Here is a 17,189-nt window from a genome sequence, read left to right as displayed (position 1 = left end):
CCACTACCTCCCAATGGACAACTAAAGATGTCATTTGCCACTGGCACTATCAGCCGGCAAACAGATTGTTTTATAAAGTACAGAATATATATCTACACTGCATTAGCCAATGAGTTGGAGGTTCGATGGTGCATGGCTCACAGTAAACAGTTTATTTTGCTCAAAAATTATTGAGTACTTAAAGTGAAGGAAACAGAGAAAACAATATTTAAGTTTATGAAAAGTAGGATAATTTCCTGAGAAAAACACGCAGTGATTGGAGGATTATTTCATATAAAGTATACACATAAAAATCACAGTTGACAGAGGAATTAACCAATTGTTTCCACACTGAGTTATTACAACATTGCCACTTTGGACAGCTTTATAGAAAATTGAAACATTCAAATATCACATCAGTTGATAATTCTCAAACAAAGGACTTTGTTTTCTTTGCTCTAATTATGTTCTCTCTTGTAAATATTGTGCACAATTTATGTTTTTCTTGTGAATGTTGTGTCTCTGATGCTATGCTCCTGTGATGTTGCTGCAAGTCAGTTTTTCATTTTATCTGTGCATACATGTACTTGTGCATATCACAAACTCAACTTTGAGTTTCCCTTCCAAAGGCACTGTTGCCAATAGTCCTACCGATTGTTAAGAGTGCTTCACAAGCAGACGCTTTTGTGGCTTAATATAAAGTTACCATAGGTTGAAGTTCAAATGATCATAGAATACGCCCGTATCATGTACAGTAAATGAAACCGTTGTTGCATTTAAGTTACTTGTTCACTCTTTAATTGCCACAACTTGCTCCTTTCCAAAAATGAAATAGTTGCTAAAATATCAAAGTCACAATGCTGTACCTTGGTAAATGATGCAAAATTAGATATACTGCATGGAGGAACATGCCCTTTTGACAAGGACTGCACGTCTCAACAACACGATCAATCAGTATTTGCTGCCTGATCTTTGTGTCATTGCCTTTGCCGAGTGTCCTGGCACCAACCAAAAGTTAAGACAAATTCCTGGCTCTGGAAGACAGGATGGTCTAAGACTCCACTCCGGTGAGGAACTCTGTGAGGTAGGAGGCATCCAAGTGACAACTGGACCTCAGGTGGCTTGCCTTGACACTTGCCCTAAGATGACCCGAACTAACATCTAACAGTGTTATATCATTAAAAAGACAAATTTAAAGGTTAAGTTCCAACAAATAATTACAAGTACTAAATGAAGCAAATACAGTAAAGGTCCTCCCCAGGGTTACAGCAGGGCTCTGTTCCTGTGAACTCTGTTTAAGCTGAACAGTTCACAAAACAGAAAGGTGACCCTGAACAGAGTTCCCACATGGCAGAAGATGTCTGCAGGCCCACAGCAGCCAGCAAATCCATCCTGCCAATCTCCAAAACGTTTGCTCGTATGTAGAGATTGTACAAATGTGTCAGGTGTCCGTAAACTGGGCAGGACCTGTAAAGCACGTAGCTGCACTTTATCTTTCTTTAGAGGATAGATTCTTCTACGCCAGCTCCCACTGAGCTAAAACCGACTGTGGGATGTGAAATGTATCTGTGCTCTCTCAGGAACATTACTCCGCCACGGGCTGTGTAGACCAATATCCCACATGTGGTAGTCAGAACGTCTCCATGTTCTATACGTGGCAGTGGGGATATGAGTGTCTGTAACCTCCCAAATCACAAATGATTCGTTAGAACCACCAACTGTCTATGAGCACAACCTGATCCAGCAACAGACTGCATCTTACAGAGTCAGTGCGACGAAGTACAACAAAAGGCTCTTTGATTTACCAGGTCCATGCTAACCATCATGCATGAATTCACACTGACCCTGAATTAACCACATCTTGCGTTCTTAACTTCCCATCAATTCCCCCCCCCCCCCCCCCCAGATTCACAGCAGGGCCAATTTACAGTGGCCAATCACACTATCAATATCCACATCAATGGGATGTGGGAGAAAATCAGAACACCAGGAGGAAACCCACGTAGGGACAGCATACAAACTCTAATACAGTATATCAGCGTACCCCTCTGCACTTCCCCAGCACGTGTCTCTGTACAGTGCTGGAGCGCATCATATGTCTCTATACCCTCCCAGAATGTGGGTTTTGGAAATGGTTCGCAGCCTAGTACCTGTACTAGTTCTGCCCCAGACTAAAGGCCCTTGCCACATCCTGCATTCTTGTAGCATCCCACATCGTTCGTGTCTTACCTTCCTCCTCCGCCACCCTGCTAACTGCCGAGCAGGGAGGAGACCTGGATCGACCTCAGCTGTCATGAGCAGATGCTGTTCTGTCTGAAGGAAAAGCCAGTGCTGTCTCTAAACCAACCTTCAAGTAAACACAGGAATCTGTAATTTAAGCAGTGGATCCAACCAAAGTCTGTTCCGAGCAACTTGTTTGGAGATGTCAGTTTGCTGATGTTCTGCGGGATACAGAAGCACAGCTGGGACTGGGTGGGGATGGTGTGCTGTCCAAACATTGCGCAGCATCCCCATCTACTGGCAGGCCGCGGCATCACAGCTACGCTCGCATCATAAACACTAGAGATTCTGCAGATGCTGGAAATGTTCAGCAACGCATACAAAATGCTGGAGGCACTCGCAAGTCGGGCTCATCTCTGGAAGGTAATAAACTGTGGACATTTTTCGCTGAGACACTTCATTGTGACTGGAAAGGAAGAAGGCAGAAGTCAGAATAGTAAAGTTTGGGGCGTGAGGAGTGAAGTAATAAACTGGGAAGTGATAGGTGGAAGGTCATGAGTGAAGGGTGAAAGGTGAAACGCTTTAGGGGAACAGGAGGGGGAACATCTTCGCTCAGAGGGTAGTGAGTGTGAGATGAACTGCCAGAAGTGGCGGATGTGGGTTTGATTTTAGCAGATCACGGACAGATGAGCACAATATAGGAGGAGTACAGGGGACTATGGTCTGGGTTCAGGTCGACGGGACCAGGCAGACTAATAGTTTGACACAGACTAGGTTCACCAAAGGGCCTCTATGACTCACTGATGTAGTAGCACTGATAGTAGATGAACATGAGACTCACAGGTGAATCGTCACCTCACCAGGAAGATGGAATCATCGTGACAGAGGAGGTGTAGAGGCAGCCTAATCAGGTTAGTGAGCAATACTATGGACATCTGGTCCAATTTTAGGGATCTCTTGCAGGATGTTAGGGATAAATTCATCCCGGTGAGGAAGATAAAGAATGGTAGGGTGAAGGAACCATGGGTGACAAGTGAGGTGGAAAATCTAGTCAGGTGGAAGAAGGCAGCATACGTGAGGTTTAGGAAGTAAGGATCAGATGAGTCTATTGAGGAATATAGGGTAGAAAGAAAGGAGCTTAAGAAGGGGCTGAGAAGAGCAAGAAGGGGGCATGAGAAGCCCTTGGAGAGTAGGGTAAAGGAAAACCCCAAGGCATTCTTCAAATTATGAGAAGAACGAGAGGATGACAGGAGTGAAGGTAGGACCGATTAGAGATAAAGGTGGGAAGATGTGCCTGGAGGCTGTGGAAGTGAGTGAGGTCCTCAATGAATACTTCTCTTCAGTATTCACCAATGAGAGGGAACTCGATGACGGTGAGGACAATACGAGTGCGGTTGATGTTCTGGAACATGTTGATATTAAAGGAGAGGTGGTGTTGGGAGTTGTTAAAATACATTAGGATGGATAAGTCCCCGGGGCCTGATGGAATATTCCCCAGGCTGCTCCATGAGGCGAGGGAAGAGATTGCTGAGCCTCTGGCTAGGATTTTTATGTCCTTGTTGTCCGCGGGAATGGTACCGGAGGATTGCAGGTAGGTGAATGTTGTCCTCTTGTTCAAAAAAGGTAGTAGGGGTAGTCCGGGTAATTATAGACCAGTGAGCCTTACGTCTGTGGTGGGAAAGCTGTTGGAAAAGATTCTTAGAGGTAGGATCTATGGGTATTTAGAAAATCATGGTCTGATCAGGAACAGTCAGCATGGCTTTGTGAAGGGCAAATCGTGTTTAACAAGCCTGATAGAAGAGGTGTCCAGGCATATAGATGAGGGTAGTGCAGTGGATGTGATCAACATGGATTTTAGAAAGGCATTTGATAAGGTTCCACACGGTAGGCTTATTCAGAAAGTCAGAAGGTATGGGATCCAGGGAAGTTTGGCCAGGTGGATTCAGAATTGGCTTGCATGCAGAAGGCAGAGGGTCATGGTGGAGGGAGTACGTTCAGATTGGAGGGTTGTGACTAGTGGTGTCCCACAAGGATGGGTTCTGGGACCTCTGCTTTTCATGATTTTTGTTAACGACCTGGATGTGGGGGTATAAGGGTGGGTTGGCAAGTTTGCAGATGAAACAAAGGTTGGTGGTGTTGTGGATAGTGTAGAGGATTGTCAAAGATTGGAGAGAGACATTGATAGGATGCAGAAGTGGGCTGAGAAGTGGCAGATGGAGTTCAACCCGGAGAAGTGTGAGGTGGTACACTTTGGAAGGACAAACTCCAAGGCAGAGTACAAAGTAAATGGCAGGATACTTGGTAGTGTGGAGGAGCCGAGAGATCTGGGGGTACATGTCCACAGATCCCTGAAAGTTGCCTCACAGGTAGATAGGATAGTTAAGAAAGCTTATGGGGTGTTAGCTTTCATAAGTCGAGGGACAGAGTTTAAAAGTCGCGAGGTAATGATGCAGCTCTATAAAACTCTGGTTAGGCCACACTTGGAGTACTGTGTCCAGTTCTGGTCGCCTCATTATAGGAAGGATGTGGAAGCATTGGAAAGGGTACAGAGGAGATTTACCAGGATGCTGCCTGGTTTAGAGAGTATGCACTATGATCAGAGATTAAGGGGTTTACTAGGGCTTTACTCTTTGGAGAGGAGGATGATGAGAGGAGACATGATAGAGGTTTATAAGATATTAAGAGGAATAGATAGTGGACAGCCAGTGCCTCTTCTCCAGGGCACCACTGCTCAATACAAGAGGACATGGCTTGAAGGTAAGGGGTGGGAAGTTCAAGGGGGATATTAGAGGAAGGGTTTTTACTCAGAGAGTGGTTGGTGAGTCAGTGATGGAGGCAGATGCACTAGTGAAACGTAAGAGACTACTAGACAGGTATATGGAGGAATTTAAGGTGGGGGGTTATAAGGGAGGCAGGGTTTAAGGGTCGGCATAACATTGTGGGCCAAAGGACCTGTACTGTGCTGTACTATTCTATGTTCTAATACTCATATTCTATCTGCGTTGTCTCCAACCCATACTGCATACATTTCAGATAGCATTAATGATGGGGACAGAGTTTTTTAGATCCTTGTCAGATGCTAACAGACTTAACAAACTGTTTGAAATTTCATTGATTGATTGGTGGGTGGCCACACATTGACACTGGCATCACATTCCAAAGCGACTAAACAACCCTGACAAGACTAATAAAGGCTTGAAGCTCATGGCTGTCTTTTGCTTCAGAATCTGCCTTTCCATTGGGATCTGTAACCAAGGCAGCAATGACTTGCTCCTCCCTGACCGTGCGCATCCTAGATACACCTTTACTTCTCACAAAATAAGTGTGTTCTCTCTAATAAATAAACACAAAATGCTGAAAATACTCACGATGTCAGGTTGCATCTGTGGGAACGGAAACAGAACCAACTTTCAAGTTGAAGACCCTTCATCAGGATTGGGAAGGAGTCAAAAGAAACTGCAGGGAGGGAACTAAAGGGGGGGGGGTGTTTTGGACAGGGTAAAATTGGGATGAGCATGGGGATAAACTATAAACAAGGTTTTCTTACAGCTCCTACAAACCGTTAACAGCTTCTGTTCATCCATCAACCAGAAACAGTACTGAATTTGACAATATCGTAGCTTCATTTCTCCAACTGTAAGTTGGCACAGCCTGTTTGCTTTTTTCTATTCTCCTCCTTTCTCCTCTCGGAGTAGAGGATGTGCCTAGGCGGACCTGACAGGCATGCCTTTCTGCTCTGCGTTTTTCAACATCTATATTCTTTTGTCTGCATTCACACTCTTTAAACTATATTCACTCAATGATCAGGTAACCTTTTTCAGGCGAATCTGCTGAGGTTCTACAGACAATAACAATTGCAGGACACAGGAGTTTGAAACACGTCTGTTCATTCTAATCTCGCAACAAGGAATGCACAACACATGGTGTTTGACGATGTCCACATATGTGATGATGTCACTACATCTTGTGACCATGGGTCTTATTTACAAAACAAATACACCACATAGACTATGTCCCAAATTGGGGCTTCAGCCCATTGAGTGGCCAGCTCTGCCTTGTCTATGTACTATACACCTGTGGCAATGTGGTTGCCTCCTAATGGCACGGAGACATTGAAAGGTACGGTGTGGTAACATGTGCTTCACAACTCTGCCCAAGCCAACTAAGGTGTCTTTCTAAGCCTGACCTGTTTACCTGCAATTCCCTCTCACCCTTTCCTATCCATGTACCTGTCCGACTAACTGTCTATTAACTGAGACAAGTTCATCCATATTGTCATAGATATCTGCTAAACTAACTAGTAGTGCTAAGCTATGTTCCCTCTAAGCTGTGCGCGTGCACACACGTTTTTCAACCAGCGCACAAAGGAAATTAATGTGCGCACAAAAGGTTAGTTACCTAAAATAATGCAGTAATTAATAATTATACTTACTGAAAATTTTCTTTTAGCTAAATATTTCTGTTAACTAGTTACTCAGTTTTTCAAATACCACAATGCACGTCACTAATTTACGTCACCTCACCTTTCCTGTTCCGGTTTGTACAGCTGCATCATAGCATTCCAATACCATGATTTTCTAGCTGAAAATACTGTAATAGTTAGATAGTTTAATGATTTCAAATTTTCCGTGCAAGGAAAATTTAAATCCAAACTGATTTCAAACTTTGCTCAAATGGTGGCATTTGTACTTCAAAATGAACAGTTTTGCGACCTTGCACAGTTGATGGACATTGGGGGAACCTTTCTTGCGTCTAGTGCAGACCGTGAGCGAGGTTTTAGCCTAATGAATAACTCAAAAACAAGCTGAGAAACCATTTAGGTGAATGTCATTTGGATATGTTAATAAGAATCAAAAGCTATCAATTGGATGGAAGTCTAGGTAGAGTTTACAAAGAATGGGTAAATGCCAAAGACAGGAGAGAGAAAAAATAACTGAGTGACTTAAATATGTATGTTATTTTGTTGTTATTCTGCGCAGTTTTATGTCAAATGTTTTGTAAACCTACATAAACTGTGCCATGTGTGCATTCAGAGCGCACATACTTTAGTCACAGGAAAAAAAATTGCACAACATAAGATTTTTGCGCACACTACTAAAAATTAGAGGGAACATTGGTGCTGAGCTATTCACAAAACCCCTACAATTACCAGAGTTGAGGTAAGCCTGTCCTGCTTTGGATCTGAAGATCCTTCTGCATGATGAGGGAGAACCCCAGTGCAGAATTTTCATTGTACAATTAGTAACAAGAGGTGGACAGACAGACTGACATACTTTATTGATCCCAAGGGAAATTGGGTTTCGTTACAGCCGCACCAACCAAGAATAGTGTAGAAATATAGCAATATAAAACCATAAATAATTAAATAAGAATAAGTTAATCATGCCAAGTGGAAATAAAGTCCAAGACCATCCTATTGGCTCAAGGTGTCTGACACTCCGAGGGAGGAGTTATAAAGTTTGATGGGAAGGAGATGATCCTTCCGTTCGTTGTGTTGCAGTCCAGCCAGACTCCAGACCAACAATGCTGCCACCACATTCAGCAGTGCAATAGAAAATCAATTCTTTCGTGCTTTTGTGCTATCATAATATGAGAATTCTGTCAGAGAGCATATGTAAATATTGACAGCCGCTGGCAGTTCTGGCAAATGATTAACAGGGAGACAGACAGGGCTTTAGTGCAGATCAGATGAAACACCAACAGCATTGAAAACCATAACTGCACAATACCTTTCATTTTAAGCCTTGCTTGATCTTAACATGAGCTTCTCATAGACTGTACAGCATCTAAGCAGGCCCTACATCCTACCAAGTTCATCCAAATTTCCAGCATCCATTTTTACACTAATTCAATCCCAACCCATACTGTTCTCCCCACTTTCCCATCAACTCACCTCCACTGCCAGAGGGTCCTACCCATCTACGTTGCTGCAGTGAGTGAGCAATTAACTTACTTCCCAAACATCTGTGGGATGGGGAGGAACCTAGAGTACCTATGGGAAACCTAAAGTAATCACAAAGTAGAACATGTAAGTTCCACACTGACAACACCAGAGATCAGATTTGAACCCAGGGCTCCGGTGCCAGAGTTGCCATGGATACATGTCCATGTCATCGCTATAGTCCTCTGTTTCCACATTTGAAAATTGTGCTCTGTAAAAAAAAAAACTCTCATCCATGCTTCTGTTACTTTAGAGCGGAAAAATCTAGGGCATTATTGACCAGATTCCCTTCATTCTAGTCACCAGTAGCTGTCCGATTTACTAAAATCTCTGCTGCTTGTGTCCCAACTGACTGTCCAATCTGCTCATCAATCAATTCTGAGGAAGAGTCTTGAACCTGTAATGTTAACTCTCGATCTCTCTCCTTCCTAAATACTTCCTGACTCGCTCAGTATTTTCAACACGTTCTGTTTTTATTTCAAACTCTCAGCATCTGCCCATTCTATTTTTATTCATTTTGATTTATTTTTTTGCAGGGCATCAAATATAGATTGGTAATTAGACTGGTTCTGGGTCAACCCCAAACATCAACAAATCCACTTCCCCCACAGACACTGCTCAACCCATAGACTCACTTCAGCTGATGTTTATTGCTTCAGACTCCAACATCTACAGTCTCTTGGAGCTCCTAACTAAAAATCTCCTCTTATTTTCAAATCTGTCCATGGGCCAGCCCACTAGATATAAGAGCAGAATTAGGCCATTCAACTCATTGAGTCTATTTATGTAATTATATTAAAATAATCATGGCTGATTATTTTCTCTCAACTCCATTCTCCTGCCTTCTCCCCATAGCCCAACTCCCCTTACCAGTAATGAAGCTATCAATCTTTGCCCTAAATACACCCAATGACATGGCCTTGACAGCCCTCTATGGCGACAAATTCCACAGAAAGTGGTTGACTTTTGCAACCCACTCTAATGCTGCAGAAACCTCAGACCTCTGTCCACTTCCTTGTGTTGAACACACAACCTTCCTTCACTCATAGCAGTGCTGAATTTCCACCACACTTGACTGTGGTCATGCAGAAATATACCAAAAAGCAAATATTCAGAAATTGTACAAATAAATAAATCCCTGACATTATTTTAATGATTTCAGAATGTTCCCAAAAATGCCTCACAACCAATCAAAGAAACAGGCAGCAGGACACAGAGGATGCTGGGAGCAAAAAATCAAGTTGCTGGAGAAACTCAGCCAATCAAGCAGCATCTGTGGAGGGAAACAGGCAGTCAAGGTTTTGGGTCTCAACAGATGCTGCCTCCTATATCTCATCTTTTGCTGGAGGAATGCATTGGATAACTGACATTTTAGGTCAAAGCCCTGCATCAGGACCATAGTCACTACAGTGTGTTTTTTGCTTCAGATTCCAGCACCAGCAATCTCTTGTGCCTCCATGCTGTAAGTGATGAGATGTAAAAAAAAAGTGCAGTGATTATTAAGGTTCAAAGTTTCAAAGTGGATTTTTATCGAAGTAATTATGCAAGACATAGAAGCAAAATTAGGCCATTTGGCCCATTGAGTCTGCCCCGCCATTCAATCATGGTTGATCCTTTTCTCCCCTCCTCAGCCCCACTCCGCAGTCTTCTCCCTGTAACCTTTGATGCCATGTCCAATCAAGAACCTATCAATCTTTGCCTTAAATACACCCAAAGACCTGGTCTCTACAGCTGCCTGTGGTAACAAATTCACCACCCTCTGACTAAAGAAATTTCTCCACACCTCTGGTTTAAATGTATTCCCTCCTATTCTGAGGGAAATATCCTTTCCACATCTACTCTGTCTCGGCCTTTCAACATTCGAAAGGTTTCAATGAGATCTGCCCTCATCCTTCTAAGATCTAGTGAGTACAGACCCAGAGCTATCAAACGTTCCTCATATGATATGTCACCATATACTACCATATAAACATATAACAATTACAGCATGGAAACAGGCCATCTCGACCCTTTTAGTCCGTGCCGACGCTTACACTCAACTAGTCCCACTGGCCCGCACTCAGCCCATAACCCTCCATTCCATTCCTGTCCATATACCTGTCCAATTGTACTTTAAATGACAATACCGAACCTGCCTCTACCACTTCTACTGGAAGCTCATTCCACACAGCTACCACTCTGAGTAAAGGAATTCCCCCTCGTGTTACCCTTAAACTTTTGCCCCCTAACTCTCAAATCATGTCCTCTTGTTTGAATCTCCCCTACTCTCAATGGAAAAAGCCTATCCATGTCAACTCGATCTATCCCCCTCATAATTTTAAATAACTCTATCAAGTCCCCCCTCAACCTTCTACGCTCCAAAGAATAAAGACCTAACTTGTTCAGCCTTTCCCTGTAACTTAGGTGCTGAAACCCAGGTAACATTCTAGTAAATCTTCTCTGTACTCTCTCTATTTTTTTGACATCTTTCCTATAATTCGGTGACCTACCCTAAGATTCATCTTCTTGCAGGCACTATAGGCTGACAAACTGCCAAAGATCAATAGATGACAAACCGTGCAAATAAATAAGTAAACATTAGTATACAATAAGTAAAAATAAAGTACTGGCAAAATACCAATTATTTGAGCACAGCAAGAGCCCACATTCAACTGGCAGATTAATGACCAATTGGTCTGTATTATCTGTTGGGAGATAAATGTTGATCAGGGCAGTTCACTGAATGGTGTTTTTGGTCCTTTATATCTATGCAAAAGTGCTCCATTTAATTGCTCTGCCACAATGTACCGGGAGAAGCAACTCGCCCAGCACAATGCCCTTTGTCAAAGTGTTCACTTCCAAAACTTGGACTTGGGATTCAGGAACCTTGCACCGGGTTTAGACAGAAGATAGAATTAACCAGGCTGACCAAGAGAGTGGAAAGGAAAGTGAAGAAGAGGGGATTTGTACATCCATTTGTATCCCCAAGCCATTTAACAGCGAATGAGGTACGACTATTGCAGGGCAGACGATCAGCGCGATTCTCTGTACTATTACTAGTTGATGATGTTGCTCACCATATTGTCGCAAGTATTCTACCATATGTTGCACAGCAAGAGGGATGCTGTCAACCGTCTGCCCTCTTTGCTGCAGGTCGTAGAGTGAAACACCGAACACCTTGCTAGCACTGCAGGTCCTCTGCCCACCAAGTGGCTGAGCCATGATCCTCTTCACGTCCTCCTTCAACTTGACAGCTGTCTTGTTCTGCTGCAGGGAACAGAGGAAGGAAGAACAATCAACCACGGCCACGACAGGCACCTCCATTGGCCAGAGACGCACGCTTAGCAGAGCCCCTACAATTACATAAATTAGCAGCAATGCAGGAAAACTATATAATCTCAGAGGCTCAGTACCCTCAGAGTCTTCTCAGTTGCATTACTGAAAGACAGAGAGAGGCTGTTCCTGTTGCCACTGGGAACACAAGGTAAACATTCACACTCCTATATTGGAACAGGTGGTAAGGACTTTCACAGTCACACAATCAATCCTGTGTCAGGCTGCAAGAATTTAATCTAAAAGCCTATAAACTAATTGGCTTGATAAGCAGCCCAAGAATGGTGGACAGTCTTGGGGTGGTCATGACATCAGGGGTGGAAATAATATTAAAAGTCACATTATTTGGGATTATGGGCAGAAAGACAATGACTTGGATAGCAAAAATGTTCTTTAGGGGAGAAACAGTTAGGATATGTAATCACTCTTCATCCAACAGAAAACTAGTTGATCTATCAACCTGTGAATCAGAATGAGATTTATCAGATTTATCATGGATTTGTATTTTATAAAATATGCTGTCTTTATGGCAACAGTGTTGTGCAGGCACAAAAGAACTACTGTCAACTATAAAAAATAAATAAATAGTGCAAACAAAAATGAATAATGAGGTAGTGTTTATGAGCTGCTCAGCAATCTGATTGTGGAGGGGTAGAAGCTGTTCCAGAATCATTGAGTGTTCATCTTCAAGCTCCTGCACCTCCACACCCCCACCAAGTAGCAAGAAGAGGGCATGTCCTGGATAGTGAGGCTCCTAAGTGATAGATGCTGCTTTCTCAAGGCACCATCTCCTGAAGGTGTCTTTGATAGTGGGGAGGTTTGTGCCCATGATAGAGTTTACAACCCTCTACATGCTCAAACTCATGGCTGAAACCAGACGGAACCAACCAAGTTGACTATAGAGAATACAGTTTCTTCTCAGAATTCAGCAGTCGATATCCTGTGGGTAGGTAGCAAAGGACCACTGTAGGCCTGCCAACTCTCCAAGATTGCCCAGCAGTCTCCAGGGTTAAAGATTCATCTCAAGGATTAAGGGTCAATGCTTATTACAAGCATCCTGGCAGGCAGGAAGCAAGTCCCACATGGTAACAATTATGTGTGTACCAGCCAGAGAAACAGCAGGGAAGGTTAAGCAGACAGTTATGTGTTGGAGGATGGACCAAGATAACAATTGGGGGGTGGGGGGTAGAATTTTATACTTGTACATTCTGTGTTTCTCTAATTAAATGAAACATTTGAGTGCATTACATCATCTGCATTCTTGCCTTGGCCCAGTCAGTACTGCGCTGTAACTGAATGGTGGGGAATGAGTCAGTGCAGATGGGGGAGGGGGAGCAGTGGGATGACAGGCTGATGTGGTGATCATAGAATCAAGTTGTCCCAGAATTGGCTCATAGATTGTCATATGCAGTGCCTATAAAAAGAATTCAACCTCTTTAGAAGTCTTTACTTCTAAACAACATTGAATCACAGTGGATTTAATTTGGCTTTTTTGATCAACAGAAAAAGACTCTTTCATGTCAAAGTGAAAACAGATCTCTACAAAGTGATCTAAATTAATTGCACACATAAACCACAAGATAATTGATTGCATAAGTATTCACCCCCTTCAAGTCAGTATTTAGTGGATGCACCTTTGGCAGCAATTACAACCTTGAGTCTGTGTGGATAGATAATTGTTAGCTTTACACAACTGGACACTGCAATGTTTCTCCATTCTCCTTTACAAAACTGCTCAAGCTCTGTCAGATTGCATGGGGATCATTGAGAGAACAGCCCTTTTCAAATCCAGCCACAAATTCTCAATTGGACTGAAGTCTGGACACTTGGCCACTCCAGGTCATTAACTTTATTGTTTTTAAGCCATTCCTGCGTAGTTTTGGCTTTACACTTGGGGTTACTGTCCTGCTGGAAAACAAATCTTCCACCAAGTCGCATCAGGTGACTTATCTTGCTGATTATATCAGATGTTCCTCCAGGATTTCCCTGTATTTTGCTGCATTTATTTTACCCTCTATCTTCGCAAGCCTTCCAGGGCCTGCTGCAGTGAAGCATCCCCACAGCATTATGCAGCCACCACCATGCTTCACAGTTGGGATGATGTGTTTTGATTATGTATATAGGATTTAGTCTGAAGGCCAAAAAGCTCAAATTTGGTTTCATCAGACCATAGAACCTTATTTCAGATGACTTCAGAGTCTCCCATATGCTTCAGGTAAACCCTAGCTGAGATTTTTCAACAGTGGCTTTCTCTTTGCCACTCTCCCATGAAGTTGTGACCGGTGAAGCACCCAGAAAACAGTTGTTGTATGCGCAGTCTCTCCCATCTCAGCCACTGAAGCTTGTAACTCCTCCAGAGTTGTGTCAGCTCTTTTGGTGGCCTCCTTCACTGGTCCACTTCTTGGACACTCAGTTTTTGAGGACAACCTGCTCTTGGCAGATTTACAGCTGTGCCATATTCTTTCCATTTCTTGATGATTGACTTAATTGTACTCCAAGGAATATTCAGTGACTTGGAAATTCTCTTGTATCTATCTCCTGACTTGTGCTTTTCAATAACCTTTTTGCAGAGTTGCTTGGAGTGTTCTTTTGTCTTCTTGGTGTAGCTTTTGCCCTGGTACTGACTCACCAGCGGAATGACTGACAGTCAGGAGGCAGTGAGTGGGATAAAGGGGGCCTTTTCTGTGACTAGTGGTGTTCCTCAGGGGTCAGTATTGGGATTGCTACTTTTCACATTGTTTGTCAATGATTTGGATAATGGAATTAATGGCTTTGTGGCAAAGTTTGCAGATGATACAAAGACAGGTGGAGGGGTAGGTACTGCTGAGGAAGCAATATGCAATTACAGCATGACTTAGACAAATTGGAAGAATGGGCAAAAAAGTGGCAGATGGAATACAGTGCTGGGAAATGTACGATAATGCATTTTGGTAAAAGGAACAACAGTGAGGACTATTATCTAAATGGGGAGAAGGTTCAAACATCAGAGGTGCAGAGGGACTTAGGAGTCATTGTGCAAGACTCCCAGAAGGTTAGTTTACAGGTTGAGTCTATGATTATGAAAGCAAATATTTGTTGCCATTTATTTCAAGGGGAATAGAATATAAAAGCAAGGAGATAATGCTGAGGTTTTACAAGACACTAGTGTTACGTATTCAGGCAACAATAAATATATATGAGTTAGGCAAGGGTTTTTATAACAAATAACACGTTTATTAAACACTGAAAACAAACCCCCCAAAAGTAAACAAACACTAGCTTAACCGGAAAACAGCTGCTGTGCGGCAGATTCACAGTTCTTAATAGCGTTGCAGTTCAAACAGTTCTTAAAGCGGTATTGAAAAAAAAAAGTTCTTTAAAGCGGTATGCCGAAAGTTCAAAAGCTCACAGTCCATTTAAAAGGAGAGACTTTTTAAGGCGATTTAAATTCTCTTCCACATCGTTGTCCTTCGATTCCCGGCGTCGAACTTTCCCACGAAGAATTTTATGAAATATAACGGCATAAAGGCACTGACCTTCCTTCCACACTATTCTCAAATCCTTTCTGGTCAAACCCAGGGATTAACAGCAAGAATAGTCAACGAAATCCTTCCGAATGAGGATCAAATAAGGTCGAACTTTCCACCGTCGAAAATCGATTCTCCTCGATCTTTAACTTCCGAACTTTTATCTTCACTCTCCACAGTAAAGAAACTGCTGGCAATGACCTTTTAAACTTTAGGCATTATATAAAACTTCATTTTTCAACAAAACTGTGTCATAACATTAAATCACGCAGTGACATGAAGTCAGCTTGGCAAATCCCACTACGAACTGCCCCACCTGACAGGGTGGGTCTTCCTTTTATAACCTGTAAAAAAAAACCTGTCACATGACCTCTACTGGCGGGAAAATGACATCACTCCACCATCACAAGACCATTACCTCAAGTCCAGTATAGCTTCAACCCCAGTCACGTGACAAGGGTACCACTGTCACGTGTCACGGGTACGTAACATTAGTCAGGCCACACTTAGAATATTGTCAACAGCTCTGGGCCTCATATCTCAGAAAGGATGTGCTGTCATTGGAATGAGTCCAGAGAAGGAGGATTCTGGGAGTGAAGATGTTAACATATGTGGAGCATTTGGCAGCTTTGGGCCTGTAGTCACTGGAATTTAGAAGAATGTGTGAGGATTGTATTGAAACCTACCGAATGTTGGAAGGATTATATAGGGTGGGTGTGGAGAGGATGTTTCATATAATGGGGGTATCCAGAACTAGAGGAAACACCCTCATAACTGAGGGTCGACCTTTTAGAACATAGAGTCATAGAAAGCTACAGCACAGAAACAGGCCTTTTGGCTATTCCAGTCCATGCTGAACCATTTAAACTACCTTGTCCCATCAACCTGCACCCGGACCACAGCCATCCATCTCTCCCATCCATGTACCAACCAAACTTCTCTCAGACATTGAAATCAAAATAGCATCCACCACTTGCTCAGGCAGCTCGTTCCACACTGTCGTTTCCAGGAATATTCCTGTTTCCCAACATTCAACAAAAATTTGAATCTGTTTTATTTATTTGTTTATTTATTTATTTATCTATCTATTTGGCAATAAAACACGGAGTAGGGCCTTCTTTGAGCCACACTGCCTCTGCAACCCTTGACAATCCCGAGAAAGCCGATCGTCATCATGGGACAATTTACAATGACCAATCAACCCGCCCGGGACGTCTTTAAGAGGCAAGGAAGAATTTTTGTAGTTAGAGAGTAGTGAACCTGTAGAATGCTGTACCACAGACTGCGGTGGAAGCCAAGTCCATGTGTATATTTATGGTGGAAGTTGATAGTTTCTGATCGATTAGGGCATCAAAAGATATGCCGAGAAAGGTGTATGAGGTTGAGTGGGATCCAGGATCAGTCATGATGTGGAAAAGACTCAATGGGTTGAATGGCCTAAATTGTGCTCCTATGTCCTTAGAGACATAAAAATGATCAAGTTTCACTCAAAATGCTGAAAATAACATATTGATCACATGAATTTGAACACATCTTCTCCAACTCTTAGTATTTAACATTTCCTTGACCCAGTAACATCTCAATAATTTATGACTCTGAATTTTTCCCTTTGAAAGAGGAATGTAGTATAGTATTCCTGGATTACAAATGGTGTATGGTAGGAATATGTAGGGCTTGCCAAATTCTTGAGATTCTGCAGAATATTTAAGAACATGAAATGAAGGTAGAATTTAATACCTGGACATTCTGTGTTTCTCTAGTTACATGAAAAATTTGAATGTCATCTGCATTCTTGCCTTGGCCCAGTCAGTACTGCACTGTAGCAAAATTAATGGTTCATCCCTCCTCTCCACCCTCTCCAATGGGAGATTAGTTATGCTGGGTACAGTTCCAGATGGGCCACAAAACCTCTCGTCCTTCCAAGAATAAATGATTTCAGACTACATCTGCTCAAACATGTCCTGACCTCAGTTTCTGAAATGAAAACAGGAAACTCAACAAATTAGCCACCATCTATCAAACGAGAAACGTTATTAACCTTTCAGGTTAAAGATATTTCATCCAAAGTCAAAGTCAAGTTTATTGCCATATGCACAAGTATAGTGCATTTATGCACAGGTGCAATGATGTAGTAGCATCACAGGCAGAGTATCAAATCTACTGTTATTTTATTCAAACAGAGGACTTAAAAACACTGTCCTCTCCAAAGTCACAGACGACAGACATTGCTT

At 42.6% G+C, this 17,189-nt stretch overlaps 1 protein-coding gene across 5 annotated transcripts in view; it reads right to left on the bottom strand.

Annotated features, from left to right (window-relative positions):
- fam13a (family with sequence similarity 13 member A) overlaps nucleotides 1-17,189 on the bottom strand; it is a 277,630-nt gene that overhangs the window by 242,998 nt on the left and 17,443 nt on the right. For 2 of the 5 annotated variants that reach the window (XM_073042473.1, XM_073042470.1), the window contains exon 2: nucleotides 11,197-11,386. In XM_073042473.1, the coding sequence (XP_072898574.1) occupies nucleotides 11,197-11,341 (145 nt within the window). In that variant the 5' untranslated portion in view covers nucleotides 11,342-11,386. Of the gene's footprint in view, nucleotides 1-11,196; nucleotides 11,459-11,532; nucleotides 11,553-17,189 lie in introns of those variants that run through there. The other 3 variants (XM_073042469.1, XM_073042471.1, XM_073042472.1) reach the window with 2 other exon arrangements.

The sequence above is a fragment of the Hemitrygon akajei genome, chromosome 4, assembly GCF_048418815.1.
Source record: "Hemitrygon akajei chromosome 4, sHemAka1.3, whole genome shotgun sequence".
NCBI classification, from domain to species: Eukaryota; Metazoa; Chordata; class Chondrichthyes; order Myliobatiformes; family Dasyatidae; genus Hemitrygon; species Hemitrygon akajei.
Note: the sequence above shows the minus strand (reverse complement) of the source record. Positions and strands in the feature narration are given on the sequence as shown.